General features: G+C 42.6%; 1 protein-coding gene across 1 annotated transcript in view; it reads right to left on the reverse strand.

Moving 5' to 3' along the window:
* The window catches only part of NHEJ1 (non-homologous end joining factor 1), an 80,593-nt gene that overhangs the window by 52,403 nt on the left and 6,000 nt on the right, over positions 1-22,190 (reverse strand). Inside the window, exons 4-5 of the mRNA XM_075831072.1 lie at positions 21,631-21,769; positions 20,712-20,770 (exon numbers count right to left, since the gene is read on the reverse strand). Coding sequence (XP_075687187.1) covers positions 20,712-20,770; positions 21,631-21,769 — 198 coding nt within the window. The remainder of the gene's footprint in view (positions 1-20,711; positions 20,771-21,630; positions 21,770-22,190) is intronic.

Below are 22,190 nucleotides of genomic sequence, written 5' to 3' on the forward strand. Positions count from 1 at the left end.
AGTTATATTCTTGTATATAGGGGCAGTAATATAGTAGTTATATTCTTGTATGTGCAGAGTGTATTATAGTAGTTATATTCTTGTATATAGGGGCAGTATTATAGGAGTTATATTCTTGTACATAAAAAAAGACTAGATCCCACATATTTACACTTTCTACTTTGGGATGTCAAGGAAGTAACCAATTTATGTAAACTTAAACACCAACATTTTTCCACTATATATATATATATATATGATATTGCACCCAAATTGGATGGACAAGTTCCTTGCCCATAGGGGTCTTGATACTCTACCCACTGTATTGATTCTTTTTCAATCTAATGCCGCCTTCTGCTTCTCCCTGTACATGATGACGTATTATACATACCAACGACACCCCACCTGATGATGGAAGTCAATTGGCCGCTACGGTCAAATGGCGTGTCGTCAGTTCTGATGTTTAAGGTTACTCAATTGTATCTGTAGTTGGCTTGGGGCTTAGAAAGTTTGGTAATCAACGCTAGAAAACGAGAGTCCCAGGTAAATATAGCACTAGTTTCCTTCAGAAGTAGTAGGAGAATACTAGAGGAGGATCCTTCCAGTAAGGTTCTGTTTGAACTCCTTCCATTTCTCCTACACTTCCAATGATTAAGTAGAGGTTGGGTTGGGGGTGACACCAGGTCCCCTCTGCCTCGGATACACTTAATAGAGCGTTTCCTGCCTCTCCAAGAATACACACAGTTATTTTTTGCCTGGAACACAATGTCGTTTGCCAACCCATCTCCTCCCAGGTCAGCCGGCTTCACTCCGGCCATATTAAACAAACAATGAGCGAAGAGGACCGAGAAATTTCAGCTCATCTCTTAAATGTGTTGGGTAGGACCCCCACCTAAAAGGAAAAGCAATATCTTATAAATGGTTCAACCCCGGAAGCTTTCCAAGTCCCATCGTTCAGGTTTTTGGAGGCGAGATAAAGGACAGTTTTGGGGTCATGGAGTTATCTCACATAAACAAGGGAGATGAGACAGAGCCCCTCACTTCCAGCAATGCAAGACGGCTTCCTCTGTCACTGAAAACAAGAGAAACGCGTGTGTACCCTACACATTTATCAACTGAACATTTATGACACTGAAACCAAACTCTATCTATTCCCCAATTCAATGTGGAGGTGAATGCCATTTATTATTCCCGGTTATCAGCCGTGTCAGGTTGGGCAGAGGCTGGGCGCACAGTCTTCAATCCTTTATCTTTCCTATATCCAATTCCTAAAACTTTTCCAAACATATTGGTAAGTGATATTAGAAAATTTTACTACACGTCAGGGTTGGGCAATTATGACCTAAATCGCAATCTTGATTAATTGAACATGTAACCTGGATTACCATTATTGATTGATTATTTAGGTCACACCCCTATTTGCATGCCATGCCATTATTATCCCGAGCCTGCTGTATACTACAGTATAGAATATACCCCCTGACACTGCCCCCACACAGTATAATGCCCCTATAACTGCCCTCCACACAGTATAATACCCCATAACTGCCCTCCACACAGTATAATGCCCCCATAACTGCCCTCCACACAGTATAATGCCCCCATAACTGCCCTCCACACAGTATAATGCCCATATAGCTGCCCTCCACACAGTATAATACCCCATAACTGCCCCCACACAGTATAATGCCCCTATAACTGCCCTCCACACAGTATAATACCCCATAACTGCCCACCACACAGTATAATACCCCATAACTGCCCCCCACACAGTATAATACCCCATAACTGCCCTCCACACAGTATAATGCCCCTATAACTGCCCTCCACACAGTATAATACCCCATAACTGTCCTCCACACAGTATAATACCCCATAACTGCCCCCCACACAGTATAATGCCCCTATAACTGCCCTCCACACAGTATAATACCCCATAACTGCCCTCCACACAGTATAATACCCCATAACTGCCCCCCACACAGTATAATGCCCCTATAACTGCCCTCCACACAGTATAATACCCCATAACTGCCCTCCACACAGTATAATACCCCATAACTGCCCTCCACACAGTATAATGCCCCCATAACTGCCCACCACACAGTATAATGTCCCCATAACTGCCCTCCACACAGTATAATGCCCCTATAACTGCCCACCACACAGTATAATACCCCATAACTGCCCACCACACAGTATAATGCCCCATAACTGCCCTCCACACAGTATAATACCCCATAACTGCCCCCACACAGTATAATGCCCCCATAACTGCCCACCACACAGTATAATGCCCCTATAACTGCCCTTCACACAGTATAGAACCCCATAACTGCCCTCCACAGTATAATGCCCCTATAACTGCCCACCACACAGTATAGTACCCCATAACTGCCCTCCACACAGTATAATGCCCATATAGTTGCCCTCCACACTGTATAATGCCCCCATAACTGCCCTGCACACAGTATAATGCCCCTATAACTGCCCTCCATACTAATGCCCCCATAACTGCCCACCACACAGTATAATGCCCCCATAACTGCCCTCCATACTAATACCCCTATAACTGCCCTCCACACCATATAATGCCCCATAACTGCCCTCCACACAGTATAATGCCCCATAACTGCCCTCCACACAGTATAATGCCCCTACATAGTATAATGCCCCCATAACTGACTGCCACGAAGTATAATGCCCCTATAGCTTCTCTCACACAGTATAATGCCCCCATAATTGCCCCCATAGCTGCAACCTACACAGTATAATGCCCCATAGTTGACGCTACATAGTATAATGCCCCCATAACTGACAGCCACACCGTATAATGCCCCTATAGCTGCCCTCACACAGTATAATGCCCCCATAATTGCACACATAGCTGTACCCCAAACAGTAAAAAGTCCCCCATAGCTGCCCCCACGCTGTATAATGCCCCCATAGCTGATCCCAATGGTGCCTGACAAAAATAATAACATACATACTCACCTAACCCTGCTCCAACGACGAGTGGAGGAGATCCCTCTGGTCTGTGCGGCACGGCGCTGACAGGCGCGATGACGTCACTGCTTCACGTCCGGCGATACATAGTGAATGCTAGAACAGATCTCCTGCTCTACCATTGGATTCAACTGTATCTGCGTCATGAAGATGCAGATAGAGTTTAAATTGGGGAAAAATAATTGATAAAACCGAAATTTGCAAGATGGCGTCGATTAATTGAGCTGAATTTTGATTTCGATTAATTGCCCAGCCCTACTATAAGTTTTACTTTTAAAAGCTTTCTTCTATAGGTTTACTGGCCCTTTAAGGGAAGCCATAACAGATAAAACTTACTATAAAGACGTGACCTTGGCTATTAAGTGCAATATATATGTGCAGTAGATACAAAGCATCATATGAATATACAAGATTTTTCAGCTTATTTTATTTTAATGGGACACCACAAGAAAAGCGTATACACGGTAATGCCCAGTGCGGTGCCTACGGGGGAGGTGCATGACACAGACATTCTCACTTTGAATAGACTTTGGCCCTACAATAGTCATAACACAGCATCGTTTACGCCTGGAGTGTTCCTTTAATTTGAGTTTTTAAAGGGGTATTCGCTAGGATATATTACACTTGCATTACCCATGAAAAACAATTCTGAGGTGTCTTCTCTTAGAACTCTGCGCAGTGCCGTTACTCTGTTATTCCTCCTAGAATGTATGAATAAATTGACAACTGGGTGTCACCAAGGCACTGATTGGACATTGTCAGTCTGTGTAGAGACCCCCCCCCCCCTAAACTGCTAACACCCAGTTGTCAATTTATTCTTAACGACAAAATGTCGAGTTGTAAGAAAAGATGTTCCAGCATTGCAGACCTTTGGCATTCTAGCTGTTAATTTGCTCAGGTAATCGGGAGAAATGTCCCCCCATGCTTCCAGAAGCCCCTCCCACAAGTTGTATTGGCTTGATGGGCACTTCTTGCGTACCATACGGTCAAGCTGCTCCCACAACAGCTCTATGGGGTTGAGATCTGGTGACTGCGCTGGCCACTCCATTACAGATAGAATACCAGCTGCCGGCTTCTTCCCTAAATAGTTCTTGCATCATTTGGAGGTGTGCTTTGGGTCATTGTCCTGTTGTAGGATGAAATTGGCTCCAATCAAGCGCTGTCCACAGGGTATGGCATGGCGTTGCGGAGTGATCGCCTTCCTTATTCAAAATCCCTTTTACCTTGTACAAATCTCCCACTTTACCAGCACCAAAGCAACCCCAGACCATCACATGACCTCCACCATGCTTGACAGATGGCGTCAGGCACTCTTCCAGCATCTTTTCAGTTGTTCTGCGTCTCACAAATGTTCTTCTGTGTGATCCAAACACCTCAAACTTCGATTCGTCTGTCCATAACACTTTTTTCCAATCTTCCTCTGTCCAATGTCTGCTTTTGCCCATATTAATATTTTCCTTTTATTAGCCAGTCTCAGATATGGCTTTTTCTTTGCCACTCTAACCTGAAGGCCAGCATCCCGGAGTCGCCTCTTCACTGTAGACGTTGACACTGGCGTTTTGCGGGTACTATTTAATGAAGCTGCCAGCTGAGGACCTGTGAGGCGTCTATTTCTCACACTAGAGACTCTAATGTACTTGTCTTGTTGCTCAGTTGTGCAGCGGAGCCTCCCACTTCTCTTTCTACTCTGGTTAGAGCCTGTGTGTGCTGTCCTCTGAAGGGAGTAGTACACACCGTTGTAGGAAATCATCAGTTTCTTGGCAATTTCTCGCATGGAATAGCCTTCATTTCTAAGAACAAGAATAGACTGTCGAGTTTCACATGAAAGCTCTCTTTTTCTAGCCATTTTGAGAGTTTAATCGGACCCACAAATGTAATGCTCCAGATTCTCAACTAGCTCAAAGGAAGGTCAGTTTTATAGCTCCTCTAAACAGCAAAACTGTTTACAGCGGTGCTAACATAATTGCACAAGGGTTTTCAAGTGTTTTCTAATCATCCATTAGCCTTCTAACACAGCAAACACAATGTACCATTAGAACACTGGAGTGATGGTTGCTGGAAATGGGCCTCTATACACCTATGTAGATATTGCATTAAAAACCAGACGTTTGCAGCTAGAATAGTCATTTACCACATTAACAATGTATAGAGTGGATTTCTGATAAATTTAATGTTATCTTCATTGAAAAAAAAACTGTGCTTTTCTTGCAAAAATAAGGAAATTTCTAAGTGACCCTAAACTTTTGAATGGTAGTATATATATATATATATATATATATATATATATTTTTTTTTTACCTTTAAAAAGTCCTAAGCGCCCTAGCTGTTCCATCAAGTAAATGTCCGCAGACATGTTCTCCGTAGTGCCGTGTGATATGATGTCACTGTGGACAACACATTACTGGGCATCGATGTGATGACGTCATCGTTTACAAGTACCCCTAGGCATGATGGGAATGTTTGTTCTGACACTTACATAGGGATCCATCTGCATGCTGGTGGCCTCATTGGTATTGATTGTGTTGAGAATTATTGGGCCTGGAGACCGATAGATTAAGGTACAGCATGCAGGTGCAGAGTATGACTTACCCCCCGCCTAATCCAGCTGCCCATCCCCCGCAGAGGACAAGTACCGGACAATCATGTCATTTTTCCTATTCTGGATTATCAGGATTTCCGGACCACCAGGTGCAGCATTGGTGGAATTTTACTGAACATTCAAAAGTTTTTTTTTTTTTAGAAACTGAACAGAATATGTAACAAAGAGGACGACTCAAGGATTTCGTGATATTCGGAGGAAATGAACTGTAATAGAATTGTGGATAGAAATCAATGACACATTGTAACGCAGGTCTGGCGGTGGCCAAAAGGTCATGTAACGTCCCCCTGGTAACATGTAAAACATGACGCCGATTGCCACAATGGGTTTGAAATCATTTCATTGTGTTGTCACTTTGACCACTCGCCGGGTAGAGTAACCACAGCCCTGTCATTGTATCCATCCCATTATCACAGGGAGACGGCAGCCAAATAAACACGAGCGCAGGGACGCCCGACACAGGGATAATAGGAAACGCGCAGACCCTGAAGCCAGCGAGCGACACGTGTTATGGCTACACAGCAGGGGGGATGGATTCAGAAAGGTGATTGCACTAATGACTTTATAATGGCCAACCTTACGTGTTCACTGACCGGATATTTAAAGTACATTTCCACAAAAAGCAAAAATATCCCCAGTTAATAGAAGTCCTTCAGTCGTCCTCGTCTGTCAAGTTATGAAAAATTCCATTCAGCCGTGGCCGAGTTAGAACCCTTTTTGAAGAAGCCTGGATGACAACCAATATGGCCGCCATTATAGCTGAAGTGTTGTCACCCAGATTTTCCTGAATAAATCTGCCTAATTATGCAGTGTGCGACTTCCCTCTGCCCAAAACTATTCATGCAGAAGTTGAGAAATCCGGGTAAAAAGCCCCTATGGGCACAGCCTATAGGAGTACTAAAGCCTGCAGCTTATAATAGCTCAGCAGCGTTATAAGAGGAGCGGCTGATATCAGTCACACATATGATGTAATGTCTCTGGAGGATATAATAGTGCTGGAGTGATATAAGAGGAGCGGCTGATATCAGTCACATATGATGTAATGTCTCTGGAGGATATAATAGTGCTGGAGTGTTATAAGGGGAGCGGCTGATATCAGTCACACATATGATGTAATGTCTCTGGAGGATATAATAGTGCTGGAGTGATATAAGAGGAGCGGCTGATATCAGTCACACATATGATGTAATGTCTCTGGAGGATATAATAGTACTGGAGTGATATAAGAGGAGCGGCTGATATCAGTCACATATATGATGTAATGTCTCTGGAGGATATAATAGTACTGGAGTGATATAAGAGGAGCGGCTGATATCAGTCACACATATGATGTAATGTCTCTGGAGGATATAATAGTACTGGAGTGTTATAAGGGGAGCGGCTGATATCAGTCACACATATGATGTAATGTCTCTGGAGGATATAATAGTACTGGAGTGATATAAGAGGAGCGGCTGATATCAGTCACATATGATGTAATGTCTCTGGAGGATATAATAGTACTGGAGTGATATAAGAGGAGCGGCTGATATCAGTCACACATATGATGTAATGTCTCTGGAGGATATAATAGTGCTGGAGCGTTATAAGAGGAGCGGCTGATATCAGTCACATATGATGTAATGTCTCTGGAGGATATAATAGTGCTGGAGTGTTATAAGAGGAGCAGCTGATATCAGTCACATATGATGTAATGTCTCTGGAGGATATAATAGTGCTGGAGTGTTGTAAGAGGAGCGGCTGATATCAGTCTCACATATGATGTAATGTCTCTGGAGGATATAATAGTGCTGGAGTGTTATAAGAGGAGCGGCTGATATCAGTCACACATATGATGTAATGTCTCTGGAGGATATAATAGTACTGGAGTGATATAAGAGGAGCGGCTGATATCAGTCACACATGTGATGTAATGTCTCTGGAGGATATAATAGTGCTGGAGTGTTATAAGAGGAGCGGCTGATATCAGTCACATATGATGTAATGTCTCTGGAGGATATAATAGTGCTGGAGTGTTATAAGAGGAGCGGCTGATATCAGTCACACATATGATGTAATGTCTCTGGAGGATATAATAGTACTGGAGTGATATAAGAGGAGCGGCTGATATCAGTCACACATATGATGTAATGTCTCTGGAGGATATAATAGTACTGGAGTGTTATAAGAGGAGCGGCTGATATCAGTCACACATATGATGTAATGTCTCTGGAGGATATAATAGTACTGGAGGATATAATAGTACTGGAGTGATATAAAAGGAGCGGCTGATATCAGTCACACATGTGATGTAATGTCTCTGGAGGATATAATAGTGCTGGAGTGTTATAAGAGGAGCGGCTGATATCAGTCACATATGATGTAATGTCTCTGGAGGATATAATAGTACTGGAGTGTTATAAGAGGAGCGGCTGATATCAGTCACATATATGATGTAATGTCTCTGGAGGATATAATAGTACTGGAGTGATATAAGAGGAGCGGCTGATATCAGTCACACATATGATGTAATGTCTCTGGAGGATATAATAGTACTGGAGTGATATAAGAGGAGCGGCTGATATCAGTCACATATGATGTAATGTATCTGGAGGATATAATAGTGCTGGAGTGATATAAGAGGAGCGGCTGATATCAGTCACATATGATGTAATGTCTCTGGAGGATATAATAGTGCTGGAGTGATATAAGAGGAGCGGCTGATATCAGTCACACATATGATGTAATGTCTCTGGAGGATATAATAGTACTGGAGTGATATAAGAGGAGCGGCTGATATCAGTCACACATATGATGTAATGTCTCTGGAGGATATAATAGTGCTGGAGTGTTATAAGAGGAGCGGCTGATATCAGTCACATATGATGTAATGTCTCTGGAGGATATAATAGTACTGGAGTGATATAAGAGGAGCGGCTGATATCAGTCACATATATGATGTAATGTCTCTGGAGGATATAATAGTGCTGGAGTGATATAAGAGGAGCGGCTGATATCAGTCACACATGTGATGTAATGTCTCTGGAGGATATAATAGTGCTGGAGTGTTATAAGAGGAGCGGCTGATATCAGTCACATATGATGTAATGTCTCTGGAGGATATAATAGTACTGGAGTGTTATAAGAGGAGTGGCTGATATCAGTCACATATGATGTAATGTCTCTGGAGGATATAATAGTACTGGAGTGATATAAGAGGAGCGGCTGATATCAGTCACATATATGATATAATGTCTCTGGAGGATATAATAGTGCTGGAGTGATATAAGAGGAGCGGCTGATATCAGTCACATATATGATGTAATGTCTCTGGAGGATATAATAGTACTGGAGTGATATAAGAGGAGCGGCTGATATCAGTCACACATATGATGTAATGTCTCTGGAGGATATACTAGTACTGGAGTGTTATAAGAGGAGCGGCTGATATCAGTCACACATATGATGTAATGTCTGGAGGATATAATAGTACTGGAGTGATATAAGAGGAGCGGCTGATATCAGTCACACACATGATATAATGTCTGGAGGATATAATAGTGCTGGAGCGTTATAAGAGGAGCGGCTGATATCAGTCACACATGATGTAATGTCTCTGGAGGATATAATAGTGCTGGAGTGATATAAGAGAAGCGGCTGATATCAGTCACACATATGATGTAATGTCTCTGGAGGATATAATAGTACTGGAGTGATATAAGAGGAGCGGCTGATATCAGTCACATATGATGTAATGTCTCTGGAGGATATAATAGTGCTGGAGTGTTATAAGAGGAGCGGCTGATATCAGTCACACATATGATGTAATGTCTCTGGAGGATATAATAGTACTGGAGTGATATAAGAGGAGCGGCTGATATCAGTCACACATATGATGTAATGTCTCTGGAGGATATAATAGTACTGGAGTGTTATAAGAGGAGCGGCTGATATCAGTCACACATATGATGTAATGTCTCTGGAGGATATAATAGTGCTGGAGTGTTATAAGAGGAGCGGCTGATATCAGTCACATATGATGTAATGTCTCTGGAGGATATAATAGTGCTGGAGTGTTATAAGAGGAGCGGCTGATATCAGTCACACATATGATGTAATGTCTCTGGAGGATATAATAGTACTGGAGTGATATAAGAGGAGCGGCTGATATCAGTCACACATATGATGTAATGTCTCTGGAGGATATAATAGTACTGGAGTGTTATAAGGGGAGCGGCTGATATCAGTCACACATATGATGTAATGTCTCTGGAGGATATAATAGTGCTGGAGTGTTATAAGAGGAGCGGCTGATATCAGTCACACATATGATGTAATGTCTGGAGGATATAATAGTACTGGAGTGTTATAAGAGGAGTGGCTGATATCAGTCACATATGATGTAATGTCTCTGGAGGATATAATAGTACTGGAGTGATATAAGAGGAGCGGCTGATATCAGTCACATATATGATGTAATGTCTCTGGAGGATATAATAGTACTGGAGTGATATAAGAGGAGCGGCTGATATCAGTCACATATATGATATAATGTCTCTGGAGGATATAATAGTGCTGGAGTGATATAAGAGGAGCGGCTGATATCAGTCACATATATGATGTAATGTCTCTGGAGGATATAATAGTACTGGAGTGATATAAGAGGAGCGGCTGATATCAGTCACACATATGATGTAATGTCTCTGGAGGATATACTAGTACTGGAGTGTTATAAGAGGAGCGGCTGATATCAGTCACACATATGATGTAATGTCTGGAGGATATAATAGTACTGGAGTGATATAAGAGGAGCGGCTGATATCAGTCACACACATGATATAATGTCTGGAGGATATAATAGTGCTGGAGCGTTATAAGAGGAGCGGCTGATATCAGTCACACATGATGTAATGTCTCTGGAGGATATAATAGTGCTGGAGTGATATAAGAGAAGCGGCTGATATCAGTCACACATATGATGTAATGTCTCTGGAGGATATAATAGTGCTGGAGTGATATAAGAGAAGCGGCTGATATCAGTCACACATATGATGTAATGTCTCTGGAGGATATAATAGTACTGGAGTGTTATAAGAGGAGCGGCTGATATCAGTCACACATATGATGTAATGTCTGGAGGATATAATAGTACTGGAGTGTTATAAGAGGAGCGGCTGATATCAGTCACATATGATGTAATGTCTCTGGAGGATATAATAGTACTGGAGTGATATAAGAGGAGAGGCTGATATCAGTCACATATATGATGTAATGTCTCTGGAGGATATAATAGTACTGGAGTGATATAAGAGGAGCGGCTGATATCAGTCACACATATGATGTAATGTCTCTGGAGGATATAATAGTACTGGAGTGTTATAAGAGGAGCGGCTGATATCAGTCACATATGATGTAATGTCTCTGGAGGATATAATAGTACTGGAGTGATATAAGAGGAGAGGCTGATATCAGTCACACATGTGATGTAATGTCTCTGGAGGATATAATAGTGCTGGAGTGATATAAGAGGAGCTGCTGATATCAGTCACACATATGATGTAATGTCTCTGGAGGATATAATAGTACTGGAGTGTTATAAGAGGAGCGGCTGATATCAGTCACATATGATGTAATGTCTCTGGAGGATATAATAGTACTGGAGTGATATAAGAGGAGCGGCTGATATCAGTCACACATATGATGTAATGTCTCTGGAGGATATAATAGTACTGGAGTGATACAAGAGGAGCGGCTGATATCAGTCACATATGATGTAATGTCTCTGGAGGATATAATAGTATTGGAGTGATATAAGAGGATCGGCTGATATCAGTCACATATGATGTAATGTCTCTGGAGGATATAATAGTACTGGAGTGATACAAGAGGAGCGGCTGATATCAGTCACATATGATGTAATGTCTCTGGAGGATATAATAGTACTGGAGTGTTATAAGAGGAGCGGCTGATATCAGTCACACATATGATGTAATGTCTCTGGAGGATATAATAGTGCTGGAGCGTTATAAGAGGAGCAGCTGATATCAGTCACACATATGATGTAATGTCTCTGGAGGATATAATAGTACTGGAGTGTTATAAGAGGAGCGGCTGATATCAGTCACACATATGATGTAATGTCTCTGGAGGATATAATAGTACTGGAGTGTTATAAGAGGAGTGGCTGATATCAGTCACATATGATGTAATGTCTGGAGGATATAATAGTACTGGAGTGTTATAAGAGGAGCGGCTGATATCAGTCACATATGATGTAATGTCTCTGGAGGATATAATAGTACTGGAGTGATATAAGAGGAGAGGCTGATATCAGTCACATATATGATGTAATGTCTCTGGAGGATATAATAGTACTGGAGTGTTATAAGAGGAGCGGCTGATATCAGTCACACATATGATGTAATGTCTCTGGAGGATATAATAGTGCTGGAGTGATATAAGAGGAGCGGCTGATATCAGTCACATATGATGTAATGTCTCTGGAGGATATAATAGTACTGGAGTGTTATAAGAGGAGCGGCTGATATCAGTCACACATGTGATGTAATGTCTCTGGAGGATATAATAGTACTGGAGTGATATAAGAGGAGCAGCTGATATCAGTCACACATATGATGTAATGTCTCTGGAGGATATAATAGTACTGGAGTGTTATAAGAGGAGCGGCTGATATCAGTCACACATATGATGTAATGTCTCTGGAGGATATAATAGTACTGGAGTGTTATAAGAGGAGCGGCTGATATCAGTCACACATGTGATGTAATGTCTCTGGAGGATATAATAGTACTGGAGTGTTATAAGAGGAGCGGCTGATATCAGTCACATATAAGGATGTTAATGTCTCTGACGAGAGCGGTCAGAGCGGTATTAATAAAGGTTCTGTCCCGGCCTCCACTGTTTACTGTGATGCTGTTTTTAACTCTCTGAGGTTTCTTCATTTTCCAGGACGGCCAACACTGAATCTTCTCTTTCTAACTTTTATTACGGACTAATCGGCCAGTCCTGTCCGCTGCCATGTCACTGTGGCCCCTGATTACATCAAATTGCCACATATAAAGTACATGAACAGTTATATTGCAGGATCTGAAACCCCCCCAATGATCCAGCGAGAGACCAGGTAACTCCCCGCACCCCTTATTCCCCCCCTTTACCAGAATGCCCAATGCCTCTTCCCACGATTTCATCCTCACCCTTATGGCCCCTACCAATACTTAAAAGGGGTCTCTTGGTTTTAGTTAATAAAGCTTATTCATTGTACAGTAAGTTCTGCGTCTCTCTCTGGAGGACCCGTCCTGTATTACACAGACTACACATTGATATGAATGGGCATTGTGTAATACTTCATTTCTCCTGTGGCGGCGCTGCAGAGAAATTGAGCACTTACTGCCAGATTTCCCCACAGATCACAGCCGATCGATGGGGTTTTCAGCAGGACGACACTTTGTGATCTACTTATTGTCCATGGACCCTTCTAACAAGTAGGGATTGTCCATAGCGGAGAACACCGATCATAGGACATCACCACGAACTCTGTATGAATAAATCCTACAGACGAGCAGACGATTCTATGACTGTCCTATGCCCAGAAATCTTCAGCTACATAATTGGTGTTGATCCTGGAACGTGGTTTTTGTGTGCGGGTAACACTATGGAGTTGTGTTGAAGACTCACATACACATTGTGTACCGAGCAATGAACGTGGAAGGTCAGCCCTGGAGCCGGAGCCGAGGTGTATAAAGAAGCGTGTGTGGGGGGAGCTCGCTCGCTGCCTATTCTGGGTCCGTTTTGTGGGTAAACACAGAGGTGACTCACAGCCCAGCGCCTTTTAGGAAAATGTGGGTCGCCGCAAACAAGGCCAAAGGAGGGAAAGTAACAAGGACGTGCTCTCAGTACTCAGACGGTAAACAGCAGGTGGGGTATTTATTATTGTCCGGTAACATCACAGCCATGGTTACATACGACCGCGCCGACTAGCGCCAAACTGCTCATATACACCAATATAACCACGGAGACTTTATACAAGAAGCCTCATATTATAAATGGGATTACATTAACCGTTCTACAGAATCGTACACAATACACGGCCAATTAAAAATGTAACTCCGCAAGACAGAGATCATTTCCCTAATAATTCCCTGGATTATCCACGGTTTACATGTGCGATCATTTTAAATTCTGACCAGGATTTCTCCAGATCCATCACTGGTCCTTCTAGTTCTTCTATGGAGGGTGACAACCATTGTCAAAGGAAGAGGAGGAGTCACAGCCCCGCCCCCTGTTACTAACATCACTGAAAACACTTAAATTGTAACAATATATATGTATTCTTTATGACAAATTATACTCAAAACATTTCTCTGTTGCTTAGTATCCAAGGATCCGGCAAATCAGATCCTCCAGAAGAGACCATTGGGGAAGCGGCGTGAATAATATTTTATTAATTTAATAGACTCCCCAAACTATCCCCAAAATCATTACAGGGGTTGTCTCAACAAGACACCGCTATTACAGATTGAAGCTGGCCCGTCATGGGCCTGCCTGCAGAAAACCCCGTCCGCCAGCCGTATCGGCGTAAAGACGCGGCTGGCCTCACAGTGGCCCCTGCAGGAGGAATGTAGTATTACATGCTGGGCCTTCACATGAAACATGGAGGGGTTAGGTCTGTCATAGTGAGAGATGTTCTTGGTTAGTGGCTCCCAACCCTCCCCCCCCCTATGTCATCCATATGTCCTACGTCTTTGTGGGAGAACCCCTCTCAAATCACAAACTGCTATTGAGGTTAGACAGGTAGTACTCCCCCTGATCCTGATACGATTAGTGACTCCAGCTTAGCTGCATTGTCTGTTGGAGTCTGAGGTAGTCTGAAATCTACCTCCTGTCTCACTAAAGGGTCAGGCTAATGCTCTGCTCCTCCTCCATGCTTTACACTGCAGCTCTGCTTGTTCAGATTTGGTTGCTGTGTACAAACAGAAGCTCAGCAGACTACAGCAAGGACAGAATGATTATAAACTAAAAGTAAAAAAATAATAATCACCAGTTAGAAAAACAAAAAAGGATATTGGGAATACAAGGAGAATGAGTCCTAATAAATGGGAGGAGCCTGGAAATCTGGTTCGATTTAAAGAGATATTACTTATAGAATTTTTTCAAATAAAAAAAGTTATTGTTGTACCTAAAAAAAAAAAATGTATGTGCCCCCCTGCGCCCCCCCTTTTCTAAATCTATTTATGTATACACTTTGGCACATTCTAACAAGTCTTTTCTGTCACCTCGGCCTCCAGGGAGCGTTTCAGCAGACTGTTACATTCACTTTTTGACTCTCTCTAATTTGTTGACTTAGCAGCGTGTCTCCTTCCAGCGGCTAATTGACTGCTACTGGGCAGCCAGCGATTCCTCTGAAGATCTGAATACTTCCCTCAGCCACATGCACATATTTTAACAGGCTCCTTTAACTAATAAAATTTATATACGTTTATATACATACAGACACATACACACAAAGTTTTATTAAGTTTGTACAGTAGCTTCGGCATCGGGCCAGGATTATTTTTTTTTTCTAATTTTTTTATTTTTTTTTACTCCTCGAGAACAAATTTTAAAGCCGTTTCAAAGCCAAAAACATCACTTAGGCATCTATTAGCTTTTACCTCTCGGCCTCAGCACACGGGCTAAATATGGATACGTGGCTATTTTAATGATTTTATGGTTTACATGAATGGCCGACCTTCTCTGCATACGCAAATAAATAGACCGAAGCGCTTACCAAAAAAATATTGATGAAAACGGCCAAACAGATTATCGACTATCAAAAGAATAATTTTTTTTTTACACGTAAAATCTTATATAGAAGGTTCTTATTTTCCGAGGATAGATTAAGGTTCGCCAGTGGCGTCGTTTAATTGAGGGCGTCCATTTTTTTTTTCTTTTTGCGGGTTGACCGGAGATGAAGCCTTTGAACTTGAAAGGTGCTAGTAAAATCACGGGGCACAAAGGGTCTCACGCCTCGCTCATAGCTCCGCCAATGTGTACATATTAAGATATTTTCCGTATGGTTCTCGCCAAAAAAGTTGTATTGGTTGCTGACAAATAATATGGCTGCCATTACAGCTCCGACCGAGGCCATCACCCAGCTTTCCCAGACTACTGAATGTTTATATTTCACCAATCTCTGGTCATGGTCTGTATTCATGCCTTGTCAAAGATATTTACACAGTTAAATTCCTTTAATCCAGCATTTGATAATCCAGAAAATCTAATAATCCGGCATTTGATAATCCAGAAAATCTAATAATCCGGCATTTGATAATCCAGAAAATCTAATAATCCGGCATTTTCTTGCAGCAAATAACAGAAATTTAATGTAGAATTTCAGAAGCAGAAGAGAGAACCAATTAGGAACGTGAGAAAGCAGCAAATTTTGGTTACAATTTGGGGATTTATTCCTAATGGTTTCTAAGCATTTTCCTACTTTCCCAAAACTGTCAGGTTATCTATATCCTTTCCCATGACTGTCCGATAATCCAGAAAATTTGATAATCCGGCACCTTTTAGATTTTATATACTTTCCCATGTCCTGATAATCCGTTACCTATTAGGTTCCATAGCCTTTACCAAGACCGTCCGATAATCCAGAATATTTGATAATCTGGCACCGTTTAGTTCCTATATACTTTCCCACGACTGTCCGATAATCCAGAGTATTTGCTAATCTGGCACCTATTAGTTCCTATACACTTTCCCATGACCTGATAATCCTTTACCTATCAGGTTCAATATCCTTTCCCATGACTGTCTGATAATCCAGAATATTTGATAATCCAGCACCTATAAAGTCCTACTGATTCCGGATTAAAGGAAATTTCTTGTACAAGGATTCCTGGGAATAATGCACTAAAAATAGCGTCAAAATTTAGATAACTAATGCGCCATTTTAAAGCACAAGCTCAAATTTTTTGGGCAGAACAGTGTAATCGGCAGCGCTATTCTACCGGGAAAAAAAACGGGAAACATAATTGATCCAATTATAAATTTACTGGATCTGTTCTAATCCTTTACAAAACTGATCAAAATGGATCCATCATATCAGTCATAACGGAATCCATGATGCCAGTGTGAACAGGTGCCACGATATTGCGAGATATGTATCAAAGCCAAAAACGGTTACACACGTACAAGACCACGGGGAGATCTCGCGATGGGATGACAGCATGTCGGAATCTCCCAAAAATTAAGCAAATTGAGCAAAATATATCAAAATGGCGCACATGGCATAATAAATTTGGAGCAGCTGCTAGATATGTTTCTCTTCCTGATGACACCGAATCCGTGTTGCCAATCAAACGGCAACGGAATTTTCTGATGCGGATTTAAAATCCGTGTCAATAAGTGACAGGTTACTTAGGCCTCATGCACACGGCCGTGCCTGTAATCACAGCCCGTAAAGATGCGGTACAGTTCTACGGCACGGACACCTATCCGTAGTGATACGGAAAGGTGTCCGTGGACAATAGCTGAATGGGTTCGTAATTGCGGACCGCAATTACGGAGATTTTTACGGTCTTGTGCATGGGGCCTTACTGATGCAGATTTTTGCAACGGATTTGCGCAACTTATTGGGCTAATCCGCACGTGGATCCGTGAGCACATAAACCGGAAATCTGCGTCCATTTTTTTATTTCTGATGTGGATTCCGCTTGAATTCCACGTGAGATTTTTATACCTTCCAAATCTGTTGTGTGAACATACCCTGAGGCCTGATTTACACGAACGTGTGCGTTTTGCGCACGCAAAAAAAGTGGCGTTTTGCGTGCGCAAAAGGCACTTAACAGCTGCGTGTGTCATCAGCGTATGATGCGTGGCTGCGTGCTTTTCGCGCAGCCGCCATCATTATGACACTCCGTTTGGATGTTTGTAAACAGAAAACCACGCGGTGCTTTTCTGTTTTCATTCATCCTTTTGACAGCTGTTGCGCGAATCACGCAGTTCGCACGGAAGTGCTTCCGTGTGACATGCGTGATTTTCACGCACCCATTGACTTCAATGGTGCGTGATGCACGAAAAGCGCACAAAGGTAGGACATGTCGTGAGTTTTTTTCAGCGGACTCGCGCTGCGCAAAACTCACGGACTGTCTGCATGCCCCCATAGACTAATATAGGTGCGTACGACACGCGTGAAAAGCACGCGCGTCACACGCACGTATATCACGCTCGTGCAAACGAGGCCTGAGGCAGAGAATCCGGGTTGTTTTTTTTACTCAGAAACCGTCTCAAGCAGCGATCGATACCGTATGTTACGCGGTTTTCAATTCCATTTTTGCAAAAAAAAAAATCGTAAAAAAAATAAATAAATACAGGAATTGTACCCTAAAGTTCGACATAGAATCGAAACATCAAACAAAAAGTAACATTGTGCACACCATACTATTAATGTAAACCTTCCCCTCCCCCCACATTTTATATTGTAATCAGCAACAACATTTTATAATGGAAAAAAAGGGAGGGGAGGATTTGCAATCCCCCCCCCCCCCCCTCCCCGTTTAGAACCAAAAATGCCAAATAAAGAGAAATTACGGGAAACATTTACATGTAAAACATCAGCATAAGTCGCAGCAGAAAGGTTACATTGTAGCCCAGGCTCCGCCCATTGGGCGACCGCCAGCTCCATGTGCGGCTGACAATGTTGTGAGACCTTAATGATCTCTCCGCAACACAAACAATTAGACGCGGCTTATTACGCCTGAAGAAAAGCGCCGACACAGCGATGAAAACAATCAACGGCTAGAAATAATATTCTGTAAATCGAGCGGCGGCCGAGACCAAAGAGGCGAGAGACGATTCACACACTCAAAGCTTCCGCAAAAACAGCAGGATCCAAAAACAACAAGCGACGTCGCCGTCAACAAACCTACGCGCGGCCCCTTTAAGACACAGGTGATCTGTGGACGGAAGCTTTGATTGGTTAAGGCTAATTAAGACTTTGCCGGCTGTTAATCTTGGCGCGGCGGGTAAGAGTTTTTTAATTTGTTTACTCTACAAACATCGTGTTTAATTACCGCCGTGCCCACACACACAAGGCGCGCGCCCCGCGCAGCAGAATATTCTCATACCTGGCTCAGTCACCTGGTTAGAAAAGCCTCCTGTGATTGGCTGCTGCAGAGTATACAGAAAATTACCTACAGACGGAAGACAGCTACCGAGAAATGTGCGGACGGAAGGAAATTCGAGAATTTCTTCAAGGAATATTCCAGTTTCAGCGCAAAAAATTTATTTTATGGATAATGAAAAGTTATAGAATTTTCCAATATATTTTCTGTATCAATTCTTCAGAGATTTTAAGATCTCTGCTTGCTGTCATTCAATAGGAACCTTCATACGTCTGAAGTATGAGCTCTTGTATGTACTGCGGGTTCCAGGTCGGATACGCTACGCAGTTTTTACGCAGCATATCTGACCCATGGGAACCCGGCCTAAGTGGTGTAAGGAGAGATGTCGCTATGATAGGCGGGTGATTGGCTGAGGGTCACGTGACTTGTTCTCTCAATAACCAAAAAACCTTTGGTGGTAACAGTTGGTTGCCGGGGTCCCAACAATCAGCAAATTTTTGTATCCAATTTCTTTAATTCCTCTAATGCACCTTAAATAAAAAAAATAAACCAACTTTGCATATAGTCTTGATTAAAAATCTCCTACAGTCTAGTGTGTACAGCCCCTAGGCAGGTCTATGTGTCTCCATGGTTACAGACTACAAACAATCCCCGTGTAGTCTGATCCTGCAGTCATACTCCCTTACATCTGTCCTTTTACGCCCTTATACTTAATGAAGTCCAGTGTGTGCCTAGAGGAATAATCTGAAGTGGCGCCTCCTAGTGGCGACCTCCGTGCTGCCACAAGATTCATCAATGAAATCGTAATAATGATCAGGGATGGTGGTATCAGCCCTTCTTCGACCCTAGACCCCCAGGAAATCAGGCAATAACCCTTCCACTACTCTAGTCCACCAGGGAAGCAGTTGTTAACCCCTTCACTACACCGGACCGCCAGGGAAACAGTCAATTACCTCTCCACTAACCTAAACCACCAGGGTCGTCGGAAATATTTTTTTTCTTATTTGTGTTTTCTTAACTTGGGAGTGTCTAAGAGTCCAAAAATACAGACAGAACTAGAACTATTTCCAGTAGTTTTGACAGTATCGGGAAGGGCCCACCATTCGCTCTGGGTGCAGCGCCCCCTATTGAGTGGACTGTGCACCAGTTTTCAATATTACCCAGTGTAGTGTCTGTTTTATCACCTATCAGTTCTCGGCACCTTGTGGATTATCTGACACGTGGTTAGAATAAACATCATGACATCCCAGGCTATGGGAACGCGCGGGCAGGAGGCAAGTCCCTGCAGCCCCGTGTGTTTATATACACCCACCTTGTATAAGGCGTGTGCTGAAGTCATACCACGAAACGCCAAGCTCATGCCAACTGATGCCACCCCAAATATCAGCTTACAATATATCACATACATTACAACATAAGGAAGACTAACACAATTCACGAAATCCTACAAAAGACGAATAAAGGGTTATTTACCCCTCGGAGTGCAGTAGTCCGGGCCGCGGAGCCCCTCATATAAGTGATATATTAAAGACTCTTCCCCATAACAATAGGGTGGGTGGGTGACGACCAGTAAGACCATCATTATACCATCCACAATGGTTGTCACTCATATTTCACAGATTCCTAAACAGCAAATCTGCCGGGATGAGCAAAGATCTGGGCGCAGTGGATATAGGACTGTATAACTAGACCGCCGTGGGCATATTATAGCACGAAGAATCAAACATAACTAAGAAATACGGATTATCTAGACTGGACGCATTGTAGCAAACCCTCAGCTGTGAGAAGTATCAGGTCTGTACAGGTTTTCAGCCTATGGATGTAAACATGAGTGTTCCTATTCACTGGCAGAAAGCAGAGATCTTGAAAACGACGCTAATTTGAACCACAAAGTATATTAGAAATTAGTGGAATGATTTATTATAAACTGGTTAAACTTTATTTACATAGAACGGGAGGAGCCCCTTCATTTCCAGCTCATGACCCCAATCTTCATTGTCTGATGCGTGGAGACTTCTTACCTTACTCATGAAAGACCTGTAGAAGGAATTCTCATCAAAAGTCTCCGTTTTCAAGCGATCTGCAAAAAAAAAAAATTGCAATGAATAAAATGTTCAACAAAATATTAAAAAGAGATTCCCCATCATCTTCACCATCCGCATCAATGTCCGCAATTCAGGGCAATCAGCACGCAGACGTTGATAAGGATAGGGATTTGGGTCCGCACAGGGGAGACTTACTAAGGAAAACGCGCACAAATTGTGCCAAAAATTGGCGGACACGGGGAGAACCACATTTATGATGCGATTTAATCACTTTTTGGGATATGTGATTTTTTAAAGGTACAGGCCCATAGTCTGAGGCTGCACTACTGACAGATTCTGCCGTCAACATGTCCCCTGGGAGACCTTAGGAGGATCCGAATAACCAAATACACCGATTTCTACATCCCAGAAGACTTGAATAGCGGCAGATATGTGTGGACATTGATGTGGATGGTGATTTGAATAGCGGCAGATATCTGTGGACATTGATGTGGATGGTGATTTGAATAGCGGCAGATATGTGTGGACATTGATGTGGATGGTGATTTGAATAGCGGCAGATATGTGTGGACATTGATGTGGATGGTGATTTGAATAGCGGCAGATATGTGTGGACATTGATGTGGATGGTGATTTGAATAGCGGCAGATATGTGTGGACATTGATGTGGATGGTGATTTGAATAGCGGCAGATATGTGTGGACATTGATGTGGATGGTGATTTGAATCAATGTCTTATAGAAAAGTGAAGCTGCATGTTCTCTCTTTAATATTTATAGCGGGAACCAATACTTTTCATAATAAGAGAGTTCGTCCTACAAGATATATTCTACATTCCCAACGTATAGATGAGATATTTAGCGGTCAGTGGTCTCAGTCGGAGGACGTTCCTTACCCCGGGATAGCACCGCTCCGCCCTCCTGATAATCCTGAATTTCTTCATCCTTCCTCCTCAGTAAGGTGCAGAGCTCCAGACACTGAGAATCCAAGGTCTTCGTCATGGAAATCAGAGGCTGCAGGAAGTGGCGGCACACCTGTCAATCAAACAGAGGAACATGGTCTCCTGATTGGTTATAACCACAATAGAACTAAGGGTTAAATACCGAACTGGCGATAAAACTGTCCGATACACGTGACCTGTAACATTCATTGCCAACAAAACGCAGTCAATTGGTCTACAAATCCCCTACATCATGATAACCTGGGGCTTTCATGGCTATGTGGTCCTAATAATCAAAAATGTATGTATGCTGGTGACAAATAGGGACCAGTGGCTCATGGTGTGGTTGCCCACTCCTGCATAAATAGCACCCTGCCTTTCCCCAGAAATATTTATTTGCTTTCACATCCAGAGACATCAGTGAGCAACCTCCGCGCCACAAAAAAATCAACAGACGGAGCAGAACAGGTTAGAATCACTGTAAACGAAGCTAGAGAAATGGCGCCATCTAGTGC

Source organism: Rhinoderma darwinii, chromosome 6 (assembly GCF_050947455.1).
Source record: "Rhinoderma darwinii isolate aRhiDar2 chromosome 6, aRhiDar2.hap1, whole genome shotgun sequence".
NCBI lineage: Eukaryota > Metazoa > Chordata > Amphibia > Anura > Rhinodermatidae > Rhinoderma > Rhinoderma darwinii.